Source organism: Podarcis raffonei, chromosome Z (genome assembly GCF_027172205.1).
Source record: "Podarcis raffonei isolate rPodRaf1 chromosome Z, rPodRaf1.pri, whole genome shotgun sequence".
Classification (NCBI taxonomy): Eukaryota; Metazoa; Chordata; class Lepidosauria; order Squamata; family Lacertidae; genus Podarcis; species Podarcis raffonei.
Window position 1 is genome coordinate 43,226,822 of NC_070621.1, and position 27,193 is coordinate 43,254,014.

Genomic DNA, 27,193 nt, shown 5'->3' on the forward strand with positions numbered 1-27,193 from the left:
CACTTTATTTGTAGGATCACCTTATCCTGTATGTGCCCACTCAGCCAATTTGCTGAAAGAAATAATTTGTACTTTGGAATACTTTGGAACTTGCCACCTATTGATATCAGGCGGGCGCCATCACTGTACTCCTTCTGGTACCTGCTAAAACCATTTCTGTTTAGACAGGTCTACCCAGTTATTTAGAATGTTGATGCAAGTTTTTTTTTTAAGAGAATATTTATTAGATTTTCCAATTTTTTAAACAAACAAACAAAAACAGAACAAACAAAAACATTAAAAAAAGGCATAAAATTCATAAACCATACTTTTAAATAACAAATTTCTCAGACCTCCTCATACTTCTCCTTGTATCCCGATTAAGGTTATTTGTTCAGCAAATCCTTCATTTAAAGCGTTACAGCTTATAACATTACCTTATTTTTCAAATCCTTTCCCCCCCCATCTATGTTCCTTTGTATCATTACAGCTAGAAACCTCTCAATTTCAATCCAACACCAAGTTTTAATCTGTTTTTACGTCTACTGTTACTTTAACTTTTCAAAAATCTTAAATTATTGTTGTCTTTTTAAAATAGTTTTATCTTTTTGGTAAACCACTTTACTGAACAAATCTTTTTTTTTTGCGGGGGGGGGGGCTGGAATCATTGCCCTGGAGATTAACTATTTTGGCATCCTGGAACACCATGATACTTCCTACTCGATTAACAGCTCTTTTTATGTTCCTCATTTGGCTTTAAAAACCGCGCTGATGAAGAGAGTGGGATCGATCAATCCACACAAGGTTTCTCCTTGTTCTGCATGCCAAACTAACTCATGCAACATTTCATCATAATATAACTACTTATCTTCATCAACGAATAAAGCCCTCACCCCTCTATCCCATCTAACTGGTCGTTTCCCACAAAGAGAGAATACTCACTTTCCATTGCCTCCCCAGGGAGAAGGGGCCTGTGAAACTTTGGAACAATTCTGTAAGAAAAACAAGTTTGGGGAAAAAGAGAGAAAGAAACAGGTCTTTGTTCACTCAGCAGCAGACACAAAGGAAGATTTACATTGCATTAATATTGATCAGCGCAAAGGAAGGCATTACCTACTTCAGTAGCAAAGCAGAAGGTTATATATATATATATATATATATATATATATATATATATATATATATAAAACCATGCCAGCATAATAATCCCTTTTAAACTAAAAATAAAGGGTGAGGGGGAAACCCGCAGGTTGGATAATTAGTGGGCTCTAACTAGGATGATAAAAGCCAATGAAAGATGCTATATACCAGAACTCCAGAATAAATCAAGCACCCTTTGTGAAAGTGGTTTAATTATCTTTATCTAAAATTCCTTCTGCAAAGGATGTTTTTCACCTTGCAAGGGAAATCAGCAAACTTTACATCAGGACACAAAAGCTCAGGATGATAACTTGAAATGAGGAGAAATTGCATCTCATAATTGAAAAATATTCGTAAACTTGCACTGGTCTTGCTTATATTGGTAGGCCTGGCCTTTTTTGGTTCAAGCTGCCAATATCTGTGCATGTGTCCATGTTACAGCGAATACTTGGTATTTAATTAGCATTAAAAAATCCATATAAATCTGTGAATGCCCAGATATATTATGAATGTCAGCAGTGGTTGCTTACACACTAGGAAGCTTTAGCATTGCCAAGAGATTGCTATTCTACAGGGAGGCTGGAAATGACATTTAAATGATGTTTCCACATGGCATCAAATTTAGCATATATTTCTCATAGGCCCATGCTTACAATATCTAACTTCAATAATATTTACTCAGAAGGAAGTCCCATTAACAAAGGACTTGCAACTAATTAAAGGTGGAAGAATCAAAGTAAAGCCACTTTAAGTAAAAGAAAGAAGGGCAAGGAGGAAGCTGAAAACTGATGGGCCAATTGCAGGAAGCAGCCTCAATGCTAATCTATGATGAGCTTTGGTGTGTGTGAGGGAAATTCACTACACCTTGGGGCTGAAAAAAACCATGGTTAAATACTACTACACGAATGAGAAGAAGTTACTCTCAGGCTTGCCTGCTCCACTCCCCCTGCCCCGGTGTAGCCTGGAGGATGAAATAATAAGCATTCACTTCCAGAATTTATTGTAACAAGTCAAGAAGATGTGGTTTATGACCCTGGCTTGTTAAAACCAGAGTATCTCCAGTTCAGTTTAAAGCAGGCATCCAACCTCTCCTCATAGCAATGCTAGTGTAGGAGATGGGAGTGGGAACTGCAAAACCCAAAGTCTCACTGTTGTTTATGCTCTGAAAGCCAAAACTTCAAAGCAGGCTAGTGTTCAAAAACACCATAAGAATTAAGTGGATGAAAATTTTCATTCCAAATAAAGCAGGCAATGTGGATGCAACCACATGTCTTAATTGGCCCATTAGCATTATGTCCTACAACGGGGAGGGGACATAAACCAGTAAATGCTGCAATTCACAAAATTCATATGGGATTGTCAATGTACAAACATAAATATCAATACTGAGGATATTAAATGTAACATGCACAGGTGCTGCAATTGCCCCTCATACTGTTATGGGCTGACATTTACCACATGGGGCTTTTCACATGCTTACAAAAACACCATGGTCAGCTTACATAAACAGTTGCCATGTGCAAACCAGTTGCCCATCTAGAGTCAACCATGGCTCAACCTGTGGTTTTCTGTGTGGCACTCAGAGTAAGAGAAACAAACTGATGCTTACCTTAAAGTATTCCATAAGAGATCTGGAGTACTTCATAGCATTCTCCCTCTTTAGTTTAAACATTCTCTGGTAGAGAAGGGATAAGCATCGGTAGCTGTGTACAAGTTTTTTTGGGGGGGAAAACACATTTCTTCTGTTTAATGAAACTGCAAACTAAACACAATCCAGTCCAAATTAAGCAGATCCAGAATCATATGTCCTCATTCCCCATCAGACTGTCAGTTGCCCCTACCATGGTGAAGCTGCAATTATCTCACAATAATTTTAATGAGCTTCAAATCTGTAAAACCAAGAAAAATACATGTGCATCGGTCTGAAGTGCAACTGATACAAGTGGGAGAGACTGAGGCTGCAATCCTAATTCCATTAACTTGAGAGTAAGTCCCACTCAATTCAACAGCACTTGCTCTTGAATAGACATGTTGGAATTGTGCTGTTAAGTGCATGCGTAATTCTCATTTCAGTAAATGGGGATTCATAGAGCCATAGAATTGTAGAGTGGGAAGGGACTCAGGGTCATCTGGTGCAACTCCCTGCAATGCAGGAATCTCAACACACAGTCCCTCATCCAATGTGAAGCCATATCGGACCCTGCTTAGCTTTGCGAATGTGTAAGCAGTTTTATTGCTGCGTAAGTGCATGGGTTTGGCTGGATCGTTTGCTCTACATATCGTTTGCTCTACATATTATCCTTTCTCTCCTACAAGGAGTTCGGGAGTGCAAATGGCCTTTTGTGACTATCCTCACAACAAGCCTGTGAAGAGTATGTGTGTGTGTGGGGGGGGCACAACAGGTCTACTAATTGAGCTTCATGGCTGAGTAAGGATTTGAACCTAGGTCTCTCCCCAAGCATAGCTCAGCACTCTAGTCACTTCACCACCGTTTTGTTGCCTCTTTCCCTTTGGGTCCAGTCTTCAACCTCCCTTAGAGTGGGAACCTTTTTCCCTATGAAGGGCTGTTGACTCAAGGCGGGGGGGGGGGGAGCAACAGCTCAATATTCTCAGTGGAAAGGTTACGTTAAGTAATATGTTTGAATGTTGAATGTGTAAGTGTATGTCTATTGTCAATGGATAAAACAAACACCATTAGATGTACTATTGGATAAGTGATGGTTACTGTATTTGAATTTGTTTAAAAACCACATACACACAGAGAGAATGAAATTGTGTAAGAGGCCACATGAGAAACAAGTTGAGGCCCACATGGAACCCTTGGGACACAGGTCCCTCTCCCCATGGCCACAGGGAGGGAGGGGAGGGAGAGCAAGTTGAGTGGAGGTTGCCTTTCTTTGAACCTGGGCACTGCTCACGTGCCTTGTTCACGTGCCTAAACAAGGAGAAGGACCACGGACTCTCCCATTGGGTGAGGACCCTCGGCAACTGCCCAACAATATCTACCCTGCTGTTATATCTAAGTTGTCTAAAGCAGGGCTGAGGAAGACAACTCACCAGAGAACTGCCAGTTTCTTGTCTCCATCTGTGGCTGTAGAGCAAGTGAAGTTCTTCAGTCTCAAGGCATACCTTTAGTGGAGAGAGATTTAAGGGGGGAGAGGGGGGAGGAGAAAAAGGAGAAGAGGGATGAAATATTGAGTGTCAGCAAGGATGCTTCGAGAAAAATGAGTGAGTCAAGCCATTGGTCCACCTAGACCTGGAGTGTTCTAATCCCCTTAGGAATTCAAAGGCAGAGATCTTTCCAGGTCTAGGCTCCTCAAGTGCTTTCAAACTTAGGGAGACTAGCATGTGGGCAATGCACTCTCAAACAAAACAACTGTGTGGAGTGCATCACCTGTGACACTGAACTGCAGGAGGGGGGCCCTTGCTGCTCAACCGTTTCCTGTCCTGGCTTGCGAATAATAAAGTTGGGCAATTTTCTTTCCTTTCCTTCTCCCCCTCCCCTCCTTCCCTGATGAAAGTGTTCCTCACCACCCGCAACATTCTGCACACTTAAGCCTTCTGAAAATCAAATCATCATAGAAAAACCATTGTTCTGAGCCTTAATACAATTTCACAGGTACTTGTGTTAGAGTAAGTAATAGAGTTCAGTGTTGCATAAGGAGGTTTTAAGGTATCCGGGCGGTCTCATTTACAAGGGAGTAATGGAGTGCAGGAGAAATGCACTGCTTTTACCGCACTGGATCACTGCCGCCCCTGTCGTCATCACCATTATGTGCTTCATATATAAAGGACCCTTTTAGTTCAGCGCTTTCTTTCTTCATTTTCTTCCTCCCCTGCCCCTTCTTGTGCTTTACGACAGCTTCTGTCATACTTGGTGGCTCAGGACAAATTAAGGTTTCGTATCCTTTGAGAATGTGCACGCTTAAAAAGGAAGGGATTTAAAGATACAATTAGTCTAAACAGCCTTGGCAGCCGTATTTCTGGCATCCTGAGTCACTGTGATGTGTTGCTCATTCTCACAAATCAATGTCATCTGCGTGCATCTGAGCCTTTGAATAGCTATAATTAGCAAAATGGATTAAAAAAAGAACCCCCAAAGGTCTGCTGGGAGGGAAGACAGCAGGAAGAGACAAGGGACATCACTTGCTTACACTGTATCTTCCAGCTCTGAACAAATACCCCCCGCTCTCTCTCTCCAGGGTAAAATTGTATGTGAGGGCAACAGACCCATGGCTTTAAAATGTTATGTGCACCAATCATATGAACATAAGGAGAGCCCTGCTGGATCAGGCCAATGGCCCATCTATTCCAGCATCTTGTTCTCATGGTGGCGAGCTAGATGCCTATGTGAAGCCTGAGCACAACAGTACTCTCCCCACTTGTGATTCCCACCACCTGGCATTCAGAGTGCCACTGCCTTTAATAGTGCAGGTAGGACACAGCCTATGTGGCTCCCTCCCACAGTGGAGAAAAAGGGCAGGTTTACATATCAGAAAAGGTGCACAAGTGGTGCTTGATGCCTCTCTGCTCACAGATTACCTCCCCACACCTGTTTCTCTGAACACTTCCAACAGCTAGGATAGCACCTGGCATTGGAGCTCAGATAATGAAATGCAACATGAAGCGAGGGGGGAAGCTGTGAACAGGGGTGAGGTTCAGCCCATCCAATGGATAGGTCTGGTTTAGTTGTGTTTTAGCATGTGATCATTCTGCTGCCCTGAAACCTCCTTTGTGATCTCCCCTTTCTGTTTAAACCAGAGCTGCACGCAAATACACATTCTGAAATATTTACAAGGCATATTATTTCCCCAAAGATAACAGCTTCTTTTCAAATCCGGTACATTTCTGCTATGTAAACAAATACTCATTCATAATGCAAAGCATGTACTATTTCCTCACTGATGCTTCCCTGACATTGAATTCTTTCATGTTATAAATATACCTTTCTAGGGGGAAATCCCACAACTGCTAGGGAAAGTTGGTTCATATTCTGCGTGCACAATGCTTGGTCCTGTACATTTGGGTTGACACCTGACTTTTTAATGGCTTGCATGTGCAGATGAATGGCCGTTGCACACACTTCTTCACAGATATCACCTCAAACACAATATATTTCAATGGAATCAATTCAGATGCCAGCTAGCTTGTCAGGAAGCAACTCTGCTCCCTTAGTCCTTCACATGCATTGCAGGGGATTCACAAAATGAAAGAATTGTAGAGTTGGTTATGCTGCACAACCCTTGTGGTCCCTTTCCAACTCTACAACTCTGATTCTATGGTCAAACCATGGTTTGCCCATTGCAAACTACTGCAAACCTCTTCTACTGGTTCAAGGTAATCATGGCTGATATTCCCTTATAGGGCAAGATATAGTGGCTGCAAACCATAGTTCGCCTCCACATCAGCACTGTAGTTCAAAACCAGTCCAAGGTCCTTGATGCAGAATCTACTTGAAATTCAACAGGTAAAATAAAATAATTTCAATCCAGAGAATGGTTATGATCCTCCCTCCTTTGATTTTGGTGCCTATATAAGGCCCCATCTGTAGGGTTGGATTGCTCAGTCTATTTCTGGTTTGTGTCAATTTCAAAACTGTTCATACATCAGTCCATGTTTGCATTAGTATGCATTTTTTAAAATCCATGTGAAAATTCTTAAATAAACATTTTACTACAAAATGCATATTTAAATAGCAGTTTGTCTCAGTGCACACATTTCTAAACTTTTACACACTTTTATCCTTTACACATTTTGATATGGCTTTAGAGATGAAGGCTGGATTGCATAATCTGGAGAAGTGTGAAATCCAAAGGGTAAGTGCATTCCAATTTGCACATTGGTGTGGGAGGTGCAAATCAGATCTGTTCACATAAAAAAGCGAACTGAACGAAGATTCTCCTCCATCCTTATCTATCCCCTGAGGCCTTTGGATCTGGCCAAACTTTGCCAGCCTGGAGCTTTACGGCTACTGTTGCTTATTTTTATATAGATAAAGATCCATAGCTATTTTAAAGTTACACTCTGAGCTGCCTTAAGCATTATGGAAAAGCAGGCTAGCCATATTTCCCATAAAACAAGTAAGTAAATAAATGGCAACAGTTTTAATACCTGCCATGTTTCAGCTGCTATTAAAAAGTGTTCCCATATTAAGTGAGAGTTGTTGCAGCCAAGGAAATTGAATTGAAAACTGCTCTGGGGCAGAACCTATTAATAACTCCAGGATCTTCAAGGAAATCTCATATTTACCAGCCCATAAATAGAGCTGGGTTAACTGATCAATAGATCTATCTTTATCTCTGTCAAGTTGAATTTAGCCAAAGACTGCTGATCACAACCACTACATGGGAAAGATCCTGCAAACTCCTTTTGAAATGAAGGCATATAGTCTTTGAAATTTAGCATGCACATAAGATAAGACCCTCTTGGTTGGATTCAGACTAAGCGCTCACCCACGCTTCTGTTTGTACTGTGGTTTCTAGACGTCATCCTATTCACTCTGATCACTGATTGCCTTTTTGTAAAGAAGGAATGTCCCCCTCCCCTGCCAAACCCGTTTGACTTCCATGAAACAGCAACCACTGGAAACTGAAGCTAACAAAATTTTGGCATGCTTCTCTCAGCCAGTAATACACATCTATGCAAGTCAAAAAAAAAATATTTTGTGTATGTGTGCATATACATGCAAAACAGGGGCTGAAAAGCTGAAACGAACTGACAAATTTCATTCTGGAACAATTTTTAACAGCCAAATTACAAACCTCTGGAAAACAGGGTTTATAACAGAGGTCCCAGTGGGCTCCCTTTAATGTCTGGAATGATAAAACTACCCCTTTTAAAAGACAAGTGTCACTGCCAAATGGTGAAATTACTATGCTTTACTTCCACCCACTACATTTCAATTTTAATTTTATGAATATTGCAAATTATATAACACACACATTATAACCTCTAACGGGGCTAATTTATAAGAGCAGTGTCCATCAATTATAAATTTTCTGTGACATTAATAAAATGGCAAGAAGAACTAATTATGATGACTTCTGAGATGAAGATGCCTTGGACTAATCATTAATGAGGTCGAAATGATACTTTTAAAAAGCGTAGCAAGTTCTAATTATGAGTGAAATGAGATTATGAGAATGATCACAGGAAAGCCATTAACCTGATGAGTTCCACAGTCTCGGAGTACATAGTGTATGGAGATTTCGCCTCTAATGGATCGCGCTCCATAGCATTGCCGCACTCAATGAAGGAAAGGGCAGCGTCAGCATAATTCACCGCTTTGCCAAACTTTTCCACCTGAAAAGGGGGAAGAAGAAGCACATTCAAGATAATGCCACAGGTTTGACTTCGGGATAGGCATACACGAGCCCAATGGATCATACATTTTTGTCAAAACCAGAGATGGTGAGCTCTTGTAGTCTTTATAGTCCCACTCCAGCAAGGAAGAGCCACAGCCCTATATTTCAGCATCTGTAAGTGACTTAAATGAATGGTTCTAAAGCCATGAACTTCAAATGAAGGATCAAAGTCTTCATTCACAGGTATATCTGCATCAACTGTACACTTTTAAGCCTTGTCCATGCATTCGTAAGTGGCCAAAATGAGCACGATAGCTCTGTCATCCTCTTCCACATTGTCCAGTTGGAGGGAGACTGTTTGCAGCAGGAAAGCCTCCTCTATTCTTTAACTCCTCTTCCCAAATAAGAAGCAAACAGCAAACCATATCATTTTTAACCTCCCCCCCAAACCCCCACATTTAAAACACCTGAGAAAAATTTAAAAGTCACGTATCTTCATAGCTGATAATTTTAAGGTTGCCACGAATGGTATTATACCTTTCTATGCATAGGTTTTTACTTCCACTGCTGAAGCAACAGTCAAGTCACAAACCAATGTGAAGCAAAGCCAGGTAAGTACACAAGACACCCAAGGAACACCTATAATGAGGTTGTACTATAGAAATCATTAATCTCCTTCAAGTTGGTGGCAGCATGTTTGGAAACTGCTATGAAATGGAAGACAGCCACAGGATAAGCCCCTGAAAAACAGTATCTTTCGGCCATCAAATGTTTCAGTGAACAGGACCTTTCTTGTTTTTAAAATGCCTGCTGAAGGTGAATGAGGGAGACAGCCATACTGATCTTTCAGGGTTCTAGAATGCGTGGGGAGCTTCTTTGTGTAGCAGGGGCTCCCTTGAAGGGTAACTGGAACAGCAGCAGTGTGTGAAGCTAGCATGCATGCACTCCCTTCTCTCTGACATTTACGCCACTTATGAATGCCTGAAGACAGCTTCTGTGTGCAGCTGATGTGGATATACACATGAACAATCATGACTTAACCACCAAGAAAGACTAAATGTATATTTGAAGGACGGTTTGTTGATTTTGAGCCTCACCTGTGCACCCGCCTCTTTCTACATTCGGATCAGTAAAGCCCTGAGGGGAACCCATCTTCTGAAGACCCCTCTTCTGTAATCCTCTCCTCTCACATTGGGTGGAAATCCCTCACTGGTGCCAATGAAAAATAACGATGACGATCAACTGGCCCTGACTTGGTGGAACGCTCTGTCACAAGAGACTAGGGCCCTGCGGAACTTGACATCTTTCCGCAGGGCCTGCAAGACAGTGCTGTTCCACCAGGCCTTTGGTTTGGACTCAGTCTGACCCTTACGTTTTCCCCTCCCCTTATGGTTTCAATCTATGGGCTACTTTTAAAATGAGGCTGCATTTTAAATTGCATTTTAACCTGTATTTTAAATTGTCCCCCCCTATTATGGTTTTACTGTAATTTTACTGGAGTTAGCTGCCCTGAGCCTGACTCTGGCCAGGGAGGGTGGGGTATAAATTATTATTATTATTATTATTATTATTATTATTATTATTATTATTATTAAATTTCCCTCAAGACGAGGGGAGGAAAGTGTTAAATTCCCTCTCTGTGCATGTTCTGCTCCCATTATTTATCAACCACCCAAAACTGATGCAATTTGCACTGATTTTTATATAAAAAAATACAACCCTCCCAACGCTAAATGCAAAGATGACTCTAATGTCACACCTAGTTTGTCAGAAAGGTGACAGCTACTTGAGGTGACTTGATTGGACATGGAGATAACAAAATGTAGGCAAATCCAGGGGGGGAAAGTGGGGGCACATGATGAGGGCCCTGGCAAGAATAACAGGAGGCTCAGGGATGTGGTAAAAAAATAGGGTCAAATACAGGTTGTTCCTTAGCCATGATGGATACATGAGAGGTCTGTGATGGTCATGTGAGGCTGCTGTCAAGTTGTTAAATGGTGCTTGTCTCTGCATTCCAGTCAGAGCATAGGGGATATTCAGCAACGCCATGTGATGGGAAAGAGCTTCCTTCAGGCAGCAGCATGATGCACGGTGCCTTTTTGCATTAGTGCTGCATGAGAAACAGACTGAATTCTGCCAGACGCAGATAAAGGTAGCAAGATGAAAGGCTCATCAACATGCTGAGCAAATTGGGCAGTAGGGAGTGGAGCACAGGGTTGGGTAGGGTGGGGTGAACAAACTGGCATGGTGTGCAGAAGCGGCCATGAGCCATTGCCTTCAACTGTTTGCTAGTGGGCTCCAAGGGGTAAACAAATGTTTGAGCTCCTTTAAAGGTCAACTGGCCATGGTAAGGTGCTTTTGGAAATATTCATCAATGGATAGCTATGTTTATGAGCATGCTCGCCATAGTCCGGCGTCAGCAAATCAGCTTGGGTCCCCATTGTGGAACAGGCCCTTCAAGAAGTATGAATATGAGTTCAGTGATGAGCACAGGGCACAGTCCAAATTCTGAATTACGCCAGGAGTAGATCAAGGGAGGGAATGCAGCCAAGTGCCTTCTTTGCATGCAGAGGAACCCTGTTTCCACCCAAGGCACCTCCTTTCCAAGCTACAAAGGCAGCAGAGGCCAAGACCCTGGATAGTTACTACCAGCCAGAATAAATGCTGCGCAAACAGGCTACATCTTCAATGTCCTCTTAAAGTACTTTTATACCACTGTCAACAGTAATCATAGGTTCCCCCAAATAATCCTGGAACTGTAGGTGCAGATGCTTGCTAGCAGAACCCCATTCCCCTTGCAGAGTTCCCTGGGAAGAGGGACTGATAAGTCATGCCCATATCTCATCCACTGTACAGGGCTCAGTAACAGGACAGATGGAACAATGGGGTGCAACCTTCTACCTTCCCACAAGCCTTCCAATATTTCCAGCTCTTTCAACAAGCTTTCCAAGTGAATATTGTTATCCCAGTTGGTATCGGTTTTGGATAGGAGGGTCTGGTCCCTTGGTCATAGTTTTCCTCACTATGGTTAGATATACTGTCTTATTTAAATTATAGTAATTATTTCCAAATCTGCATCTATATGCATACATTAGCTTATTCAACAAAGACGAATCTGTGTCCTTGTTAGTGCTCTAGCTTTGGAGAAAGATGCATTTTCCATGGGGGGTGGGCACCGCCTAAATGGCCGCCCTGCAATTGATTGGTAAATCCAACTTTAAACGGCCTGACTGCTGCCACTTGGCCAGAAGACATTATCTGGGAACACCCTGTGTTACTGCAGATGATGTGCAGATTCTGCTAATTAATGGTGCTCTGCGCCAATAATTAGAGTAATTAATTGCACACTTTAATACACCATGCAAATCTGAAGCAGCCCTCTGGCTTATCACGATACCTTTGCAGTTCTGAGCAAACTGCCTTACGAGGCGCACGTGGGGGGAGGGGGGAGTAGAATGTGGAGACCTACCAGGGCATCTGCTTTGTGCTTCAGCTTCTTGGCCTCTTGCATGTAGTGATCTGCGTTGCGAAGCCTGAGAAAACAAGGAGAACAAGAGTAAGCAGCAGCAGCAGCAACAATAGCAAATGAGGCTCCAGTGTCACCATCTGTTTAGTGAATGGGCACAGCAGGGTGCTGGCGAGCTTGGGACCATGTGGGCACACTGGGAGGAGTGTTGGATGGGCAATATTGGTGCCCTGGTCTGGCTCCAAGCTTCCCCACACTGTCCAGGTTAGTGATTGTGATAAAGGTGTTGGCAGGCTGGCTTCTTGGTGACATCCCTCTGTGTTAGCTGCTCCTGTTTCATTGGCCTGGTTTAGACTTGGTTTTTACACCTGGTTAACACTTGTTTAGTTTATCATACAGAATCGCAGTGAGCTTGATCACATATGTTTTATGTAGTGAAAAACAAAATCCTCACAAATATCCTTACATATTTATACCCTGCCTTTTTCTTTGACAGGGACTCCAGACAGCTTACGGACAAAATAAGAGCAGCTAAAAACATAGGAAAAATAGATAAAACAATTAAACATTAACAGAATTAAAACTATATATAAAAGATATATTTAAAAAAACCAACAGGCAGATTGTGATAAAAACAACAACAGCAACACTGCACCAGGGCTTTCATGAAAAGCAGCCAGTTTCCCAAAGCCTGATGGAATGAGAAAGTCTTCACCTGCTGGCAGAAGGACAGCAAGGAGGGAGCCAGTCCAGTTTCTCTAGGGAGGGAGTTCCAGAGTCTAGGAGCAGCCACCGAGAAGGCCCTCTCCTGCATCTCCACCAAGTATGCCTGTGAGAGTGGCAGGACTAAGAGAAGGGCCTCCCTGAATGTTCTCAAAACCCAGACAGGTTTCTATGAGGGAATATGGTTTTTCAAAGAGCTTGGACCTTTGTAGGGCTTTATAGGTCATAACCAGCACTTTGAATTGTGCCTGGAAACAAACAGACTGGGAGCTAGTGTGGCATAAAAAGGAAAGGAAACAAATTGTTCATCGATACACATGGCTGTATTATGCTCTAGGGAAAGCTTAAGTGGTTTTTAGCTGATGTCTGAAGCTTAATACCGATAGGACTTGTTGCCCTGATCAGTTTTTAAAAAATTATTCCAAGCAACTATTGCCCTCGTACATGGCTTTCCAGTCCTGTTTTATCCTTGTCACCTTATCATGAAGCAGGCTAGGCTGAGAGTGTGACTGGCCCAAGGGCACTTGATGAGCTTTCTGGCTGAGCTGGGTCCCCTTTGTTCTTCTCGCCTGACAGTGTGCCCACTATCTGATACTGAATCTCCCTTGATTAAGATCCAAAACATATAGTCAAACAATGTTTACTGTCATGATCTAAGCCCAGCCCCCTGGAGGGAGACACTGATGAGACCTAGAGATGCCAGAGAGCCTTGAGGCATGAGGGAATTATTGCAACCATGGCTTGTTCAGTGCAGATGTAATGCTTAACCGTGGTTAAAACAAATAACATTTAAAAACTCATGCCTCCACAAATAAGCTCTCTTCCTGGCTTGCAGCCAATTATTAACCACTGTTTAGGTATTTAGATACAACGCTTCACTGCAGTTAAGTGGAAGCCATGGCTAAGCCTTATGTTTGTAGAATGCTCTTGTATGTCAAATATCTGATAAAAAGCGCTGACTGGTTTCCAGGAGGAGAAGCACCCATTTATTTTTGCTTCTTTCAGTCTTATCAGTGCTAAGCTGCTGGATGCAAAGAAGTGATTGATGAGCTGGCTGCAAAATGGCTAACTATGGAAACCAGGAGCCCAAAGGGGCCTATTAAACTTTGCTGAACAGAAGGAAAAGAGAAACAATTCAAAGTGATTAACCGTAACAAGGTTCCATTAGAAAAGCTAAAATGTAAAATTATGCAACAGGAAAAAGAGAAGACGTATATAGTTCTAACATGATGGTCAAGCTAAAATTCCACACAAATACCTAAATGAGGATAGTGGCAATAGTGGTAATGCAAAAGGGTATATGTTCAATCCCTGGAATCTCCAGTTAAGAGAGGTACAGGGAGAGAAGATGAGACATAGCCTTAAGGGCAAAACTAGTCATGATGCTAGCTGCAGGAATACTCTGAGTGTGCCTAGTTTTGTAGTTTAAATAGTCATTGTGGTGGTCATGGGGAAGATTGAGGCCATGGACCACATGGAGGGGTTTGATCAGGTATGAGGAAGTCTTGACCCTGCAGTTTTTGCTTAACTACAACTAACCATCTTCCTTGGCCATTAGCCATGCTGGCTGGGGCACCAAGTCCTAACGAATTCAGTGGGGCTTACTTTCAGTTAAGTGCACATATAGGATTGCCATCCTAATCCACTAAGGTTCTAATTATGTCAGGTTCTTATACTCAGACATAGGAGATCTCTAATGTTTTGCCTCCATCAATATTTCCCAGCTACTACCTATACATCAGCTCTTTGGAAATACAGATGTTCCAAACATCTCAAGAACTGGAACTGAATTCTTGCAACATGTGCAGTAAGGATTCCCCATGCATGAAAATATTTCTTAATTTATAAAGTGCAGCAAGGAAAATCAAGGTGGTGCCCTCTGGATGTTGTTGGACTACAAATCCCATTAGCACCAGCCAGCATAGCCAATGGATTCAGGGATGCTTAGATTTGGGAAGGGCCATACCTTGCATGTAGGAGGTCCCAAGTTCAATCCCTGGCATCTCCAGGTATGGCTGGGACAGACTCCCTGCCTGAAACCCTGTAGAGCTGCTGCCAGTCAGGGTCTGATTCAGTGTAAGGCAGATTCCTATGTTCCTAAGAGCTGGAGTCCAGCAACAAATCCAGAGGGTTCCATGTCAGATGCTGCTGCAGTTACAGGCAACTCCCACATTTTCTTAGAGTCTGTGCCTCAAATATAGGCAGTTGCAGGGCTCTGCCAATTTAAAGCATGAACAAGAAATGGCTGCGTAGGTTTGCTCTAACTACTTACGTATCATCAAATGTTATTTTAGGTCTCCTTGGATCACGATTCCCATTGGTGAAGGCAGGAGTGGCAGGCCAGATGCTGCTCTCTGGGTGGCTGGTGTCGGGCAGAGCATTTGAGGGCCTGCTGTGGTAATCTTCCTCCTGCAGAAAGTGATTTTTAATTAGCGGCTTTGGTTTCCGTGCTAATAATATCTCTAGATGTTAAGCAAGTTTGTGTGTCTCAAAATTAAAACCAAGGCACATATTTTGCATCTCGCAGCCCTTATGTCACAAGTCAAGCTCAATAGATTAATTAAGAACAAGCAGCTACATATTGCTCACACGCACGGTATCATTAACACCCACTTCTAGGAAGGTGTAATGTCAGCATGGACGCCTTGTAGCATCGCTTGCTTATTAAAATAAAGTGGAAAGAAGATGAATGGCAAGTGAAAGACTCACAGGATCCGATGATTAGGGCTGGAACTGGGGATAAGCAGTGGGACGGCCGCTGAAAAATAATTCACAAACTTCCTCCCCTACACATTTAAATCAACATCCATTAAAATAATGACTTGATTCTATTAAATTGCTATAGGACATTACAAAAAAGCATGCCCAGCCCAAGGCATTTTGCTTCCTGGGGTGAAGGACAATCTCCCCCTTGCAATTTTCCACATATAAATGCTGACCCGGGTTTTTTTCTTTCTTTCCATTTTTGCAAAACTGAGCAAAGGGTGAACTTACTGGTGGTGACCCTTTCCCCCCTTGTGGATGCCAAATGGCGGTTAATACTTCCCCCCACTGCCCCTCTCCCCGAACAACATCACACCATGATATAGTGCTGCTCTAATGGGGAGGGGAGTCAGTGGGGAAATGGTAGCAGCTGGTGGAGGTCAGTAATTTCCCCTCCCACCTTGGAATGATCACTGTTGCAAAACAGGCATAGTAATAAAGGGAAGTCAATTCTGCACTTCCCCCCTTGCACCCCTTTGCCAAAAAGTCCCCCCAAATTTGCCCCCAAGTTTTCCCTGGAACACTTTCAGCCCATCATTGACTCTGTTTGGCCAACCTGCAGCAAACAGTATAGATCCTGTTTGGACATCCCCCCAACTCCCATCAGCCACACAGCCATCATGGCCCACAGTGAGGGATTATGGGAGCTGGAATCCATCAACATCGGGAGAACGCCACATTGGCTACTCTGGGGGCAGGGCATGGCGGAGCAACAGTTTGCTCTGGTACAAGGGAATCCCTGTTCTCTAGTGTCCCTGAGTGACTTACACAGCTCCCCTTTGTGCTAGAAGCAGATTTGTTCTCATTTTTCCGGTGTTTGGAGGAGGTGCTGGCCTGCAAGGGATTTGAGAGGTTGTTCTCTTGGCCAAAGGAGCTGCCACTGCTGCTGCTCCGCCGGGCTGCCGTCTCATTGAGCAGAGGAGACAACGGGGGTGGAAACAGCTTCTCTTCCCTTTTCTTTGTTGCCTTTTTCGCTGAGCTGGTGCTGCCAAGCGAGAAAGAAGGACCTGTTGTTATAACCTGGGATGCGTTGACACCGGCAAATTCCAGCCAGATTCTTTCGTGCCTCCTGTTGAGTCAACAGGAGCTCCCGCTGGTCAGGTTCTGGGCCCTGGGTTTCCAAGAGTTTCCTGAAGCTGCTGCTGCTGCTACTGCAGCAGCAGCAGCTGCTGCATTCAGAAGGCACATGTGTACCTTCCCTGCGAATGTCAGGTGACAGTGCTGTGTGTAAGTGATTGCTCTACATAGCTGAGGCACTCCAAAAGTATGCCCTGCAACTTGGGTCCATCCAAAATGGCTAATATAGTAATTGCTCTTCACAGGCTCCAGTTGGTGCAAAACACTGCAGCTAGACTGCTGATGGGGGACAGATGATTGCCAGCACATTAGTCCAGTGCTCGAAATCTTGCACTGAATGCCCATCCACTACCAGCCCAGGTTTAAGATTCTTGTATTAATTTACAAGGCCCTTAACAACTTGAGTCCAGGTTACCTCAGGGGCTGTCTTAACCCTTATCTCCCTGCCTATTTTTTTGGGGGGGGGGAGTCATTGTTAGCGATTCTCCATGGCTCAGACACACAGTTTGTACCCAACAGGAACAATTTGCTCAATATTATGGGTCCAATTTTATAAAACTTTATTCCAGTTGAGGTTAGAAAGGCCCCCTTCTCTGTTGAATTCCTGGCACTTACTGAATACTTTTTTGTTTTTTTCATTCTAACGGGCATTTTAATTGATGTTTGAATTTATAGTTTTAACTGTTGTTTTTTGGTATTGCGTTTTTGTAAGCTTCTTAGAGGCTATTGTGGTTAAGCAGCATAAAAATTGTTTCAGTAAAAGAATAAATGATCTAGTGCCTTGGAAATGTTTTCCCACAACCCCTAGGGGGAAAAAAGACTGACATTTAAACCTTAGCTGTTAAAAAAAAAAGAGAGGCAAATATACCCAGCTGATTTCTTAACATGTTAATTTGACCATGGATTTTATTATATTATTATTATTATTTTAGTTACTGCCCTAGTCCAGTCAATGAAGATTACTTGAATTTTAATTTTTCCTTAGACAACTCATATTGCATTCTACAGCCATTTACTTTTCATGATTATTGACTCAAATTTTCAATAGCAAATTAAGTCAACAAGAATTTATGTCTCCCTCTTAGTCAATTTAAGTCAGTGTCAGGCAGTTATAGATTTACAATACCTCAAAGCAACAAATCAAAGAGGAACAAGGAAAGCAAAGCAGCTTGATTTCTCGATTGGGGGAAATTCAATGGCCTCAGCTGGCAGTATGCTTCCCCAGGTTTCGCGATAGTAGCATCTATTCCAGTTATTCCCTAATTGTGGCCATTAGCAAATTAAAAACCAGTTTCATCAAAATGGGCATTTAATTGCCCTTCTTCCTCACATGTTTTATCTATCCATCTATCCGATTCTTAGCTAAGAATACATATTCAAGAGAACTGAGTGCAAAATAATTTGCTATGGCAGGGGCAACAGCTTGGTGGTAGATTGCAGTTCCAACCCCTGGCATCTCCTGGGAAAGGTCACTGCATGAAAATGTGGAGAGCAGCATCCGGTCGCTGTAAAAATGCTGACCTGGATGGATCAAGAGTCTGACTGGGTGAAATGTAACTTCCCATGTTCAACTTGCTTTAACCAGACCTTTGTAAGAGGGGGTTGAATGTGTGGCAAAGAATAGATTTCATTTAACCTTTCCAAGTATGTCTGTAGATGAGGGAAGGGCTTCTAATTTGTGTGAGAAACTCCTTAGTCCTAATTCTCATGTTGTCCCACAGTCCTTTGGGTGGATCCCAAGCCACTGCAGTAGCATCTGAATAATGGAATCACAAAGTGTAGGAAGCTCCTATACCCCATTAGCATTATATCTCTCTGGGGATGGTAAGTTCAGAATCAAAGAATCATGGAGTTGGAAGGGACTTATCACTGTCATCTAGTCCAACCCTTCTGCACTGCAGGAATCTCTTGCCCAATGTGGGGCTCGAATCCATGACAAGGAGATCAAGACTCTCAAGCCTGTTGCACCTGCTGAGCTATCTAGCTTGGACATGAGCAGCCTTTAGATTTTTCCACTCCCTGTGATTCTACTATTCAAATATCACTTGAGCAGCATGGGAGCAGAGGGTGCATTTAGGGCAGTACGGCTGGTTCTGCTGCACTGGGGACCAAGTCTAGGGGGCGCCACAGGGTGTCTGATGAATTGAACTGAGCAGAATGAAAGGTGAGAGGCAGGGAGGACACCAAATCTGGACCTGGCACAGGGTGCTGCTGGAATTTGAAAGACCAAAGTCTGCCCCTGATGGGAGACATCTATGAATAATTATTAATTCATATTTTATTGGTGGAGTCTCTGCTATATTTCATTGCATTTTTGGTTATAAAAATGTGTGTGTGTGCACACAAACTTTCTTTTATAATGATCTCATTGTGTTTTATATAGAGTGCTTAGGGATTTCACATATTATTGGCATATAAGTATTATTAATAATAATAAAAAACTGCAGCAGTAATTAAAAAGAAGAGATAACTACATTGGATTGGTTCCTTAGCATGGGAGTAAAAGATGAGTAAATAGTCTGATTTGGTTTGCCCAGAGAGAACATTAATCCAGTTAGGAACTGAATCCTTGCAAAGTGTAGGGCTGTGCAGAGAGCTAGAAAACTGTGGTTCTGAGACTAAGAAATAACAGTAAAAAGAAGAAGAACCTGAAGATGAATATTGGTGAAGTCCATGAGCATGAAGAGTAAGCACTTCACGTTGCTGACAATCTCCAGCAATTGCTTTAGAAGTGTCCACCTATTAATTTACTCTGCATTCCTGCTCTCAATTTGAATTGATTTTATTTGCCCACAATGACACCATTGTATAGCACTGTGATGGGAACACATTCACTACAGCCTCCCAATTGGCTGAGCACACCCATCTGACTTGTCTACGAAGGGAAAAGTAATTGTGAACCCTCCTCCCCAACAATTGTACTGAAGCTGCAGCAACCAGTGAAAAGAGTGGTTATTTCACAATTATATATATTGGAGAAATAGCTCAGCCTACTCTGAAATGGCTATTATTTGTTCGAAAATAAAAGTGGGGGAATAGTCAGTGTAGCCCATTATAATAACCTCAGCAAAGTCACTTTGCTGCCAGATATTCCATATATTCTTTTTGGTGGATATTCTCAATTCCTTGCTTTAAACTTTTGTATTTGTGTGCTCCTCTGGAACTAAGTTATCGAAGTGGATTGGGTTAAATATTAACTTGGAGGAGATTAATAATAAACTGCAATGTGATCGTGGTCTTAGTTAAATATATGAGTTAAAAAAGTTGAAAAATTTTGCTTGGCTACTAGGAGCATCTGGGATCAGGGGAATGGAAAGCTAGCATAGGGGAAATAACTATTGATGAGCACAATTATATTTTAACAGAAGATACCAATGGTTTCAGAGCTCTAAGGAATCAAATTAATGACCTAGAAAACAAGCTCAAATTAAGAAACATCAGGTTGGGGGTAGATCCCTAAGGCTTGGAGGCAGGAAATAAAAGATTCATAAAAAATAATGTAAGTGTTAGAGAAAGATAAACTTATGTGTTTGAAGAAATGCCACAGAGAAAATGTGTATCATTTTAAAATGCATCTAACACCATCAAAACTATCAGTGTCTTTTTCAGACTTGAGAAATGGGGGATTTAAATATTGTAACTCTGCACTGTTGTCATTAAGTGGAAATAGTAATTACATAGACATAAGCGAGTTTGGGAACTGGTTGATTTGGTTCACAGTGGGTTTAAAGGAGATGATTTACCTGTTAATTGTGGGATTATTTAATAACGTAAATATCTTTGCTATAATAAGTCCAAAGTAAGGGCTTTAAAATTAATAAAAGGATAAAGCTGGGCACATGAGGTGGGGGATATTGATCCCTCCCACATGATGCTTGTAGTAATAGTTATGTATAGTATTAAGAATTGCCTCAACGAAGAGAGATATGGGAAAGAAGGGTCAACATGACTGGTAATGAGCTATATTGGTTTTGAGCCACTTTTAACTGGGACATCAACTGAAGGTTCAAAAAGGTATTCATTCTCTTAAGTATTTTGATACTTAACAAATTTTAAGGGTGTTCTTCCTTGTGCATGCTACAAACAGGGAACATGAACAATGCAACTGAAATGTTGCACCCATATTGTATATACACTATTCAGAATATTTGCAAAACTGTTGCTGACTCAGGGATTGGGAACCTCTGGACGTCTGGATGTTTTGGACGATAACTCCCAGCGTCCCTGACCATTAGCCATGCTAGCTGGGGCTGATGGGACCAAGTCCAAAAAGATTAACCCAATTAACATGAACAGTTTCAAATAGTTTCTAAGGAATTCCCACAATCCTCTCCTTAGCATTCTGGTTAGAAAGACAGGCAGCTCAAGAAATTCTTGTCACCTATAAAAGTATGCAAATTGCATTCCATTAGTGTAAGACAGAAAAGTCCACTGCGGCCATAAAGAGATGATGTTATAAGATTCTTTTGTATAACAGGAATATTTAGGGCTGGCCCAACACTTCCTGCAGCTGAGGATGAACAGCAATCCACACCCACCCACCACACACACACACACACACACACTCACACACACAAAGTCATAGTGCAAAGGTACCCAAGGCTGGCCATGAGACAGACAATCACACAAGCACCTCTATTATTATTTTTGGCCATTTCATGACACACAAAACCAGCTGACTGAGACAGCAACTTAATTCAGCCTAATGGTAAAGCTGGCCCTATTGGTAAATGGTAAGGAGAGGCTTCCCTATGACAACTGGATCTGAACAACCATGCTGTAAAGGACCATCTTAATATTAGGAATAACTTACTCTTTAGTACTTGGTACTCTGTGGTTGGGTATTGGGGAGATGCAGGGTGGAAGCGAACACATTGCAGCAGCCTCCTCCAGACGCTGTTTCTTGTTTTCACCAAGCGTGTCTTGGTTTTCAGACTGCTTCAACCACAAAAACAAAAACCAGTCAATTATGACTTTATAAGCACAAAATCTCATAACACCAACATTACCAACCATTGCAGAATGCAAGAAATCACAATGAATCTCTCAAGTAATTTTAAGCAAGGTTGCAGTTGCATCCAGACAGGCAGTTTTGGATTGGTCAAAAAATACATTTAAAAAAAAAATGCAATTTCCTCCTACATTGGTGAGAAATTACCAAGCCACACTTCTCAAACCAATATACAAGCCAAAACTCAACTAAGTTATGAATTTCTGCATGTCTCTGAGATTTGTGATGCAGTTCTCTAAAGAGTCTGCACAAAATTGCATATATTAGTGTATATAAAAATGCACCATATTTGGGTAAACTGTTTGTATATTATTCTTGCGCCACCACTTTGTTTTTGTTTATTAAGCTTGTTATATCAATCAATAAAAATGTGTATATTAGTTATAACTGCATACAAAATGTGTATCTTAGGAGAAATTTGTACTGATGCTGATGAATTTTCATGATATAAAAATTACAGATGATTTGTTCCTGCCTACATCTCTTTCTTGACAAAGAGTCAGCATTTTGTGACTCAAATGCATATATTGAAGAGGAGGGCACACAGGCAAGTGGCACCTTTATTAAAGAGGAAGGGGCTCAAAGAGAGCAAGCTCTGCAGCCAAAATTCTGCTTGAACCAAACATGCCAAGCGCCTGAGAGTTGAACTCAAGCACTTCCTTGTTTGTGAAGCCAGGAAGACCAAGCTGCAACACAGGCTTCAGAGATAGATGCAACCAACATTATCAGCACCACACCACTCCCATATTATTCTGTGAAACAGACCAGGGAGATGGTGGTTTGCAAACTCATTTCACTGCTAGCACAGAGTTGAAGGCATGCCTTTTGCTTGGATTTCTTCTCCTTTACACAGTTCTGAAGCTGGCGTTCTCAGAAGACAAATGGTAGTGATGGCTGACATCGCTTTTGTGGGGATTTACACCCCCCCCCCCGTTTTAAACACCATGAAGCTGTTTGGACTCTGATACCAGAAATAGAGCTGTTTCAGGCAAAGGGGGTGGGAGGGGATGGAGATCCTTCAGACTCTGCAAATACTCATTTTTTGATATAAAACCCCTGCTTCCTTTCTAACAAACAAATTTCAGTTTGAAGCATGCTGTCATATCCCACACAACAGGATGCCCCTGGGCAAAAATAACATAGAACACATGATAAAGCACTGTCGTTCGAATCACAATAGATTCCACTTTACAGGTAGTTGTTGCAGAAAGGGAGGACTGCGAGTTAAGTGAATAGAATTTTGATAAATCACAGCTGTTTATGTAGGAAAACCCACATACTCTCAAGGCATAATTTGGCAACTGTACCCACATACTCTCAAGGCATAATTCGGCAACTGTCACAGCAAAACAGCAAAACCTCTGCTGGTTTTAATGGAGGCATTGCCCATTTAATTTGGAGCCAAATCTGGCCTTGATTCTTTGGGCACTTAAAATATATCAGCATCGGGCAAATCCCAGAATAGACATTTTACAGTCTTTTCTACAGTTCACCTCTCACCTAGAAAGCTAAGGAGAGCCCTGTTGTATTGGACCAAAGACTTATCAAGTCCACCATAGACACAAGGTCCATGACTAGTAGCCACTGATAGACTAACTCTCCATGAATTTGTCAATTTCCATTTTAAAGTTGGTCACTGTCACCATCAGTCATTTCCCCTGCTTGATGGACCATAATTCCCATCTTTTATTTTTTTTTAAAGCAAGTTTCTAGCAGTTGTAGAACTTGACATTTGAAGTCTTTCCTTCTGCCTGCTCTGAAGCTCTGAGCATTCAGCTTCATTGGATGACTAGGGGATCTAGTAACGTATGAAAGGGAGAAAGACCTCTTTCTATTCACTTCCTCCACATCATGAATAATTTTATCAAGTCCCCTGCCCCCCAAACATACATTTACTCTAAACCAGTGGTTCTCAAAGGGTGTGGTGCACCACCCTGGTGTGGAACGGGATGAAAAGTGTGATGGGAAGATTCAAGGACAAACTATCACAACACGTTAGTGTGTTGGGTGCAATGTGTAGGTGTGTTGCTTGAATGCTCTTATAAGGGGTTAGTTTAACTTCTGGTTTGCTAGTAAAACTGAATTACTAAAAAGTGTGTCACCAACATGAAAAGTTTGGAAACTTCTGCTTTAAACTTTTCAGGGTAGTATAGCATAGCATAGTATCAAAACAATTTTCTTTTCATTTGCAGAATATGGTTGGATATCTTTTCAAAATGAGAGAAAGTGTCAAGCTCTCACCTCTCACTGAGTTTGTATACATACTTAAGCTACGTATATAAGAGGCTCGTTTATAATTATATTTTGGGAATGATCCATAATTCATTGAGCTGCATTGTTTCATCCTTTCAGGAAGTCCCCATGAAGATATTACATAGTAGTTGTGTTATATGCTTTGAATCAAGCACTGCTAGGAGTTGTTTCTTTTTGTTTTCCAGTGCATCTCTTATCAGTTAAAAAAAATAATTGGTGGGGAATGAGCAAATTTTTATTCTGAAGGTGTGGCCCAGAGAAAATGCTAAACCAAAAGGCAAAAAAGGGGGACACACACTCAAACATTGCAACCTTTATTATTTGACTGCCATCCTTCCTGCATGACAGCAGATACTTTGGGATGGTGGTGGTGATATTGGGGTAGCTGAGTGAGACACTTACCTGCAGAACACTACGTCATGTATGGATTGTGCTCCTCCCCCCCTTTTTACTGTACTGATTACTTTGAGTCTGACTGATGTTTTAATGTATTTTTAAATATTTTGTTGGAAGCCGCCCAGAGTGGCTAGGAAAACCCAGCCAGATGGGCAGGGTATAAATAATAAATTATTATTATTACAGTCACCTCACTATTTATCTGGAAACTGAAGTGGCAAATAGCTGCAAGCCTGGAGAGAGAGAGAGAGAGAGAGAGTTTGTGTTTGGTTTACCTTGTGCTTCCTCTTCAACTTAGGGTTGGGCTTTTCGGGCGCTGGTGTTGGGGACTCTCGGGACTGTCGCCTGTGCTTCGTGTTGGCCTCCCAGGGCTCCATTTTCCTGGGTATGGCCTCGAAGACACTTTGATTGGAGGCCTGAGAGATAAGATCCAGGTCTATCTTCACCCAGAGGTGCCTGCGCCCTTCAAACTCTCTTAGGGGAGAAATGGGTTCACTCTGCAGAAGTTGTATTGGGGATAGAAGCTCCTCCAAGTCATTGCTTTGGTCGACAGACACATTGCTGCTGTTGCTCGTTAGGCTGCTGACACTGAGAACGTTGCTGCTGGAGTTCTTGGCTTTGGTGCCACTGCTGGGGCCACTGCAAGATGGCAGGTTCTTGCCTTGTAAGCTTTCTTCCTGGTCAGTGTTGGAGTCGGATGTGGAGGAATCTGTTTCCACAAATTCCCGAGACTTGGGAACTGTTTTGCCAGGGCCTCTATACTTTTTCTTCTCAGGCGCTGGCCCTGTGGTCATTCTCGGCTCTTTACGTGGAGCAGTCTTTCCGGCAGTTATTTTTGGGCGGACTTTTGGCTGCTCTTGGGCTTCTTGTGTTTCCTTCTCTTTGGGTGTGCTGGTAATATTTGGTTTGGTCCAATTGTAGTCTTCTACACTGGAAGTCCTTTCTATCTTTTTGGGTTGCTTTTTCCCAGTAGTCCTTTGGGTGGTGGGTTCATTGTGAGCTGGTGATTTCTGCTTGGAACTCTTCACCTCTGGTGGAGCTTTCTGGGCAACACGGGGTTTGGCTTTCTCTGAAACGGGGTTACGGAGCGCCCTGTCTTTGGAATCAGTCAGAGGCAGGGTGCTAGCCGCTTTCCCTTTGTTTTGTCCTTCAGCCTGTGAGTTGCTCTGAGACTGAGAGCTGCTCTCACCATGACTCTCATGCTGCTTGCTGATGATCATTTTGTTGTGGGGATTGACTTTATTTAACCACTTCACCAACTGCCATTTGTTTGCTGAGGGAGGTTCAGGCTGCAGAAGGATGAAAGAAGGAGAAGTCTTGTTTCTGAAAAGTTACCAGCTTTTCTGGTAGCAAGTCTGAACCTGAGCAAAATTCCTCATCCTGCCCCATCAACTGGCAACCCCAAGTGAATTGCATTATTGCTCTAAAAGCTTAAGAGCTTTAAACATTTGCAAAGAGATGTGAATATTTATTTGCAAAGACCATGTCTGATCATCATAGTCACCATATATACTAGGAGCCAACTCATTTCTCTGGCCTAGTTCACATGTAACACTAAGCCATGATTGATAAACGAAGGTTTACTGAACCATAGTTTAAACTGATCAGCTGAAGCCACCCCAACTATTTACACTGACCATAGCTTAACATTACATGCGGGCCGAGACTCTTAGTGCTGGTCCAGAAGTAGCCAAAGTGGGGAGAGGAGAAAAGGGGTGGGGTTGAGGTGGAAATTATCAGCAGGTTTGGGGGGAATTTCTGAATTTGAAGAAATACAAAAAAAACTTTGATAAAAAAATAATCTTAAGAGGGAGCACCTCAAAACATGGTTGAACATGCTCAGTGGCCATGGAATGCTTACAGGAGAGAAGGAAAATCAGAAGGCAGAGAGTGTATCATTTTGCTGCAATGTTTCATTTCAGGTCCCAGATGTATAAATGAATGAAATGAAATATAAATGAATTTTGGAGGGGAAGGGCGTCAGACCTTTGGTTTTTACCTCAGGCATTCAACTGCATGATTAAGTTTTTACCTCTGGCATTCTTCTGTGGGCATGGAACGTTTTCTGACTGTTCAGGGGAGAAAGGACAGCCAGAAGGCAGAGGGAATGCCGTGGAACATTACTTTGCTGCAATTTTTTGTTGCAGATCCCATATATATAGAGATTTTGAAGGGTCACACTTTTGGACCTTGGGTTTTTGGTTTGTTTGTTTGTTTGTTTGTTTTACCTTTGGTGTTTCATTGCGTGGTTCTTTGTTGCATTCGCTGTCGCTGGAGCTGGTTTCACTGTCTGAATCAGACTCCGAGCTGCTTTCAGATTCACTGGAGCTCCCAGAACCTCCACTGGAATGTATTAAGACTGGGTTGTGTGCTGCTGGCGACACAAGGCCACTGCAAATAGAAAAAGACACATATCGGCTGTTAACGTTTCGGAGGAGACACCAGGTTGTCACTACTTCTGCTCTGGTTGATTTTAAAGGTACGTGAATTTCTCATTCAGCTCTGACTCCCAGTTGACTCGGAAAAGAGAGTTTCAACAGAAATGATTCCAGGAGTCAACTTTGCCTTTATCCAATTAGCTCACCGACCCATATTTATTTACTTTGCTTTTGAATTGCTTCCCATGAAACAATAAGCAATTAAAAAGAACCCCCCCAATAAAAATATAAACAGTAAGAACTAAACATGTATGCAAGCTGATTACATCCAACAATGAAAATGAGTTGGACAACTTAACATTCAATGCAGATAGAATCTGGGCTAAGAAAGTGCACTAAGTTCTACTGCCTCCTCAATCCCCACAACAACCCAGTGAAGTAGTGTTAGCCAGAGAGGCACTGACTGCCCCTCAAGGTCACCCAGTAAGTTTCACGGCTGAGTGGAGATTTGAACCTAGGTCTCCCAGGTCCAAATCTGACACTCTAACCCAGGCTTCCTCAAACTCGACCCTCCAGATGTTTTTGGCTTACAACTCCCATGATCCCTAGCTAGCAGGACCAGTGGTCAGGGATGATGGGAAGTGTAGTCTCAAAACATCTGGAGGGCTGAGTTTCAGGAAGCCTTCTCTAACCACTACACCAC

The 27,193-nt window shown here is 42.3% G+C and overlaps 1 protein-coding gene across 5 annotated transcripts in view; it reads right to left on the reverse strand.

The window, feature by feature from the left end:
* AFF2 (ALF transcription elongation factor 2) overlaps window positions 1–27,193 on the reverse strand; it is a 388,341-nt gene that overhangs the window by 10,697 nt on the left and 350,451 nt on the right. For 3 of the 5 annotated variants that reach the window (XM_053374951.1, XM_053374949.1, XM_053374953.1), the window contains 11 exons: window positions 26,341–26,503; window positions 24,388–25,401; window positions 21,266–21,390; window positions 16,144–16,360; window positions 14,885–15,021; window positions 11,893–11,956; window positions 8,285–8,421; window positions 4,855–5,043; window positions 4,177–4,248; window positions 2,729–2,822; window positions 922–971 (listed from right to left, as the gene is read on the reverse strand). In XM_053374951.1, the coding sequence (XP_053230926.1) occupies window positions 922–971; window positions 2,729–2,822; window positions 4,177–4,248; window positions 4,855–5,043; window positions 8,285–8,421; window positions 11,893–11,956; window positions 14,885–15,021; window positions 16,144–16,360; window positions 21,266–21,390; window positions 24,388–25,401; window positions 26,341–26,503 (2,262 nt within the window). The remainder of the gene's footprint in view (window positions 1–921; window positions 972–2,728; window positions 2,823–4,176; window positions 4,249–4,854; window positions 5,044–8,284; window positions 8,422–11,892; window positions 11,957–14,884; window positions 15,022–16,143; window positions 16,361–21,265; window positions 21,391–24,387; window positions 25,402–26,340; window positions 26,504–27,193) is intronic. The other 2 variants (XM_053374950.1, XM_053374952.1) reach the window with 2 other exon arrangements.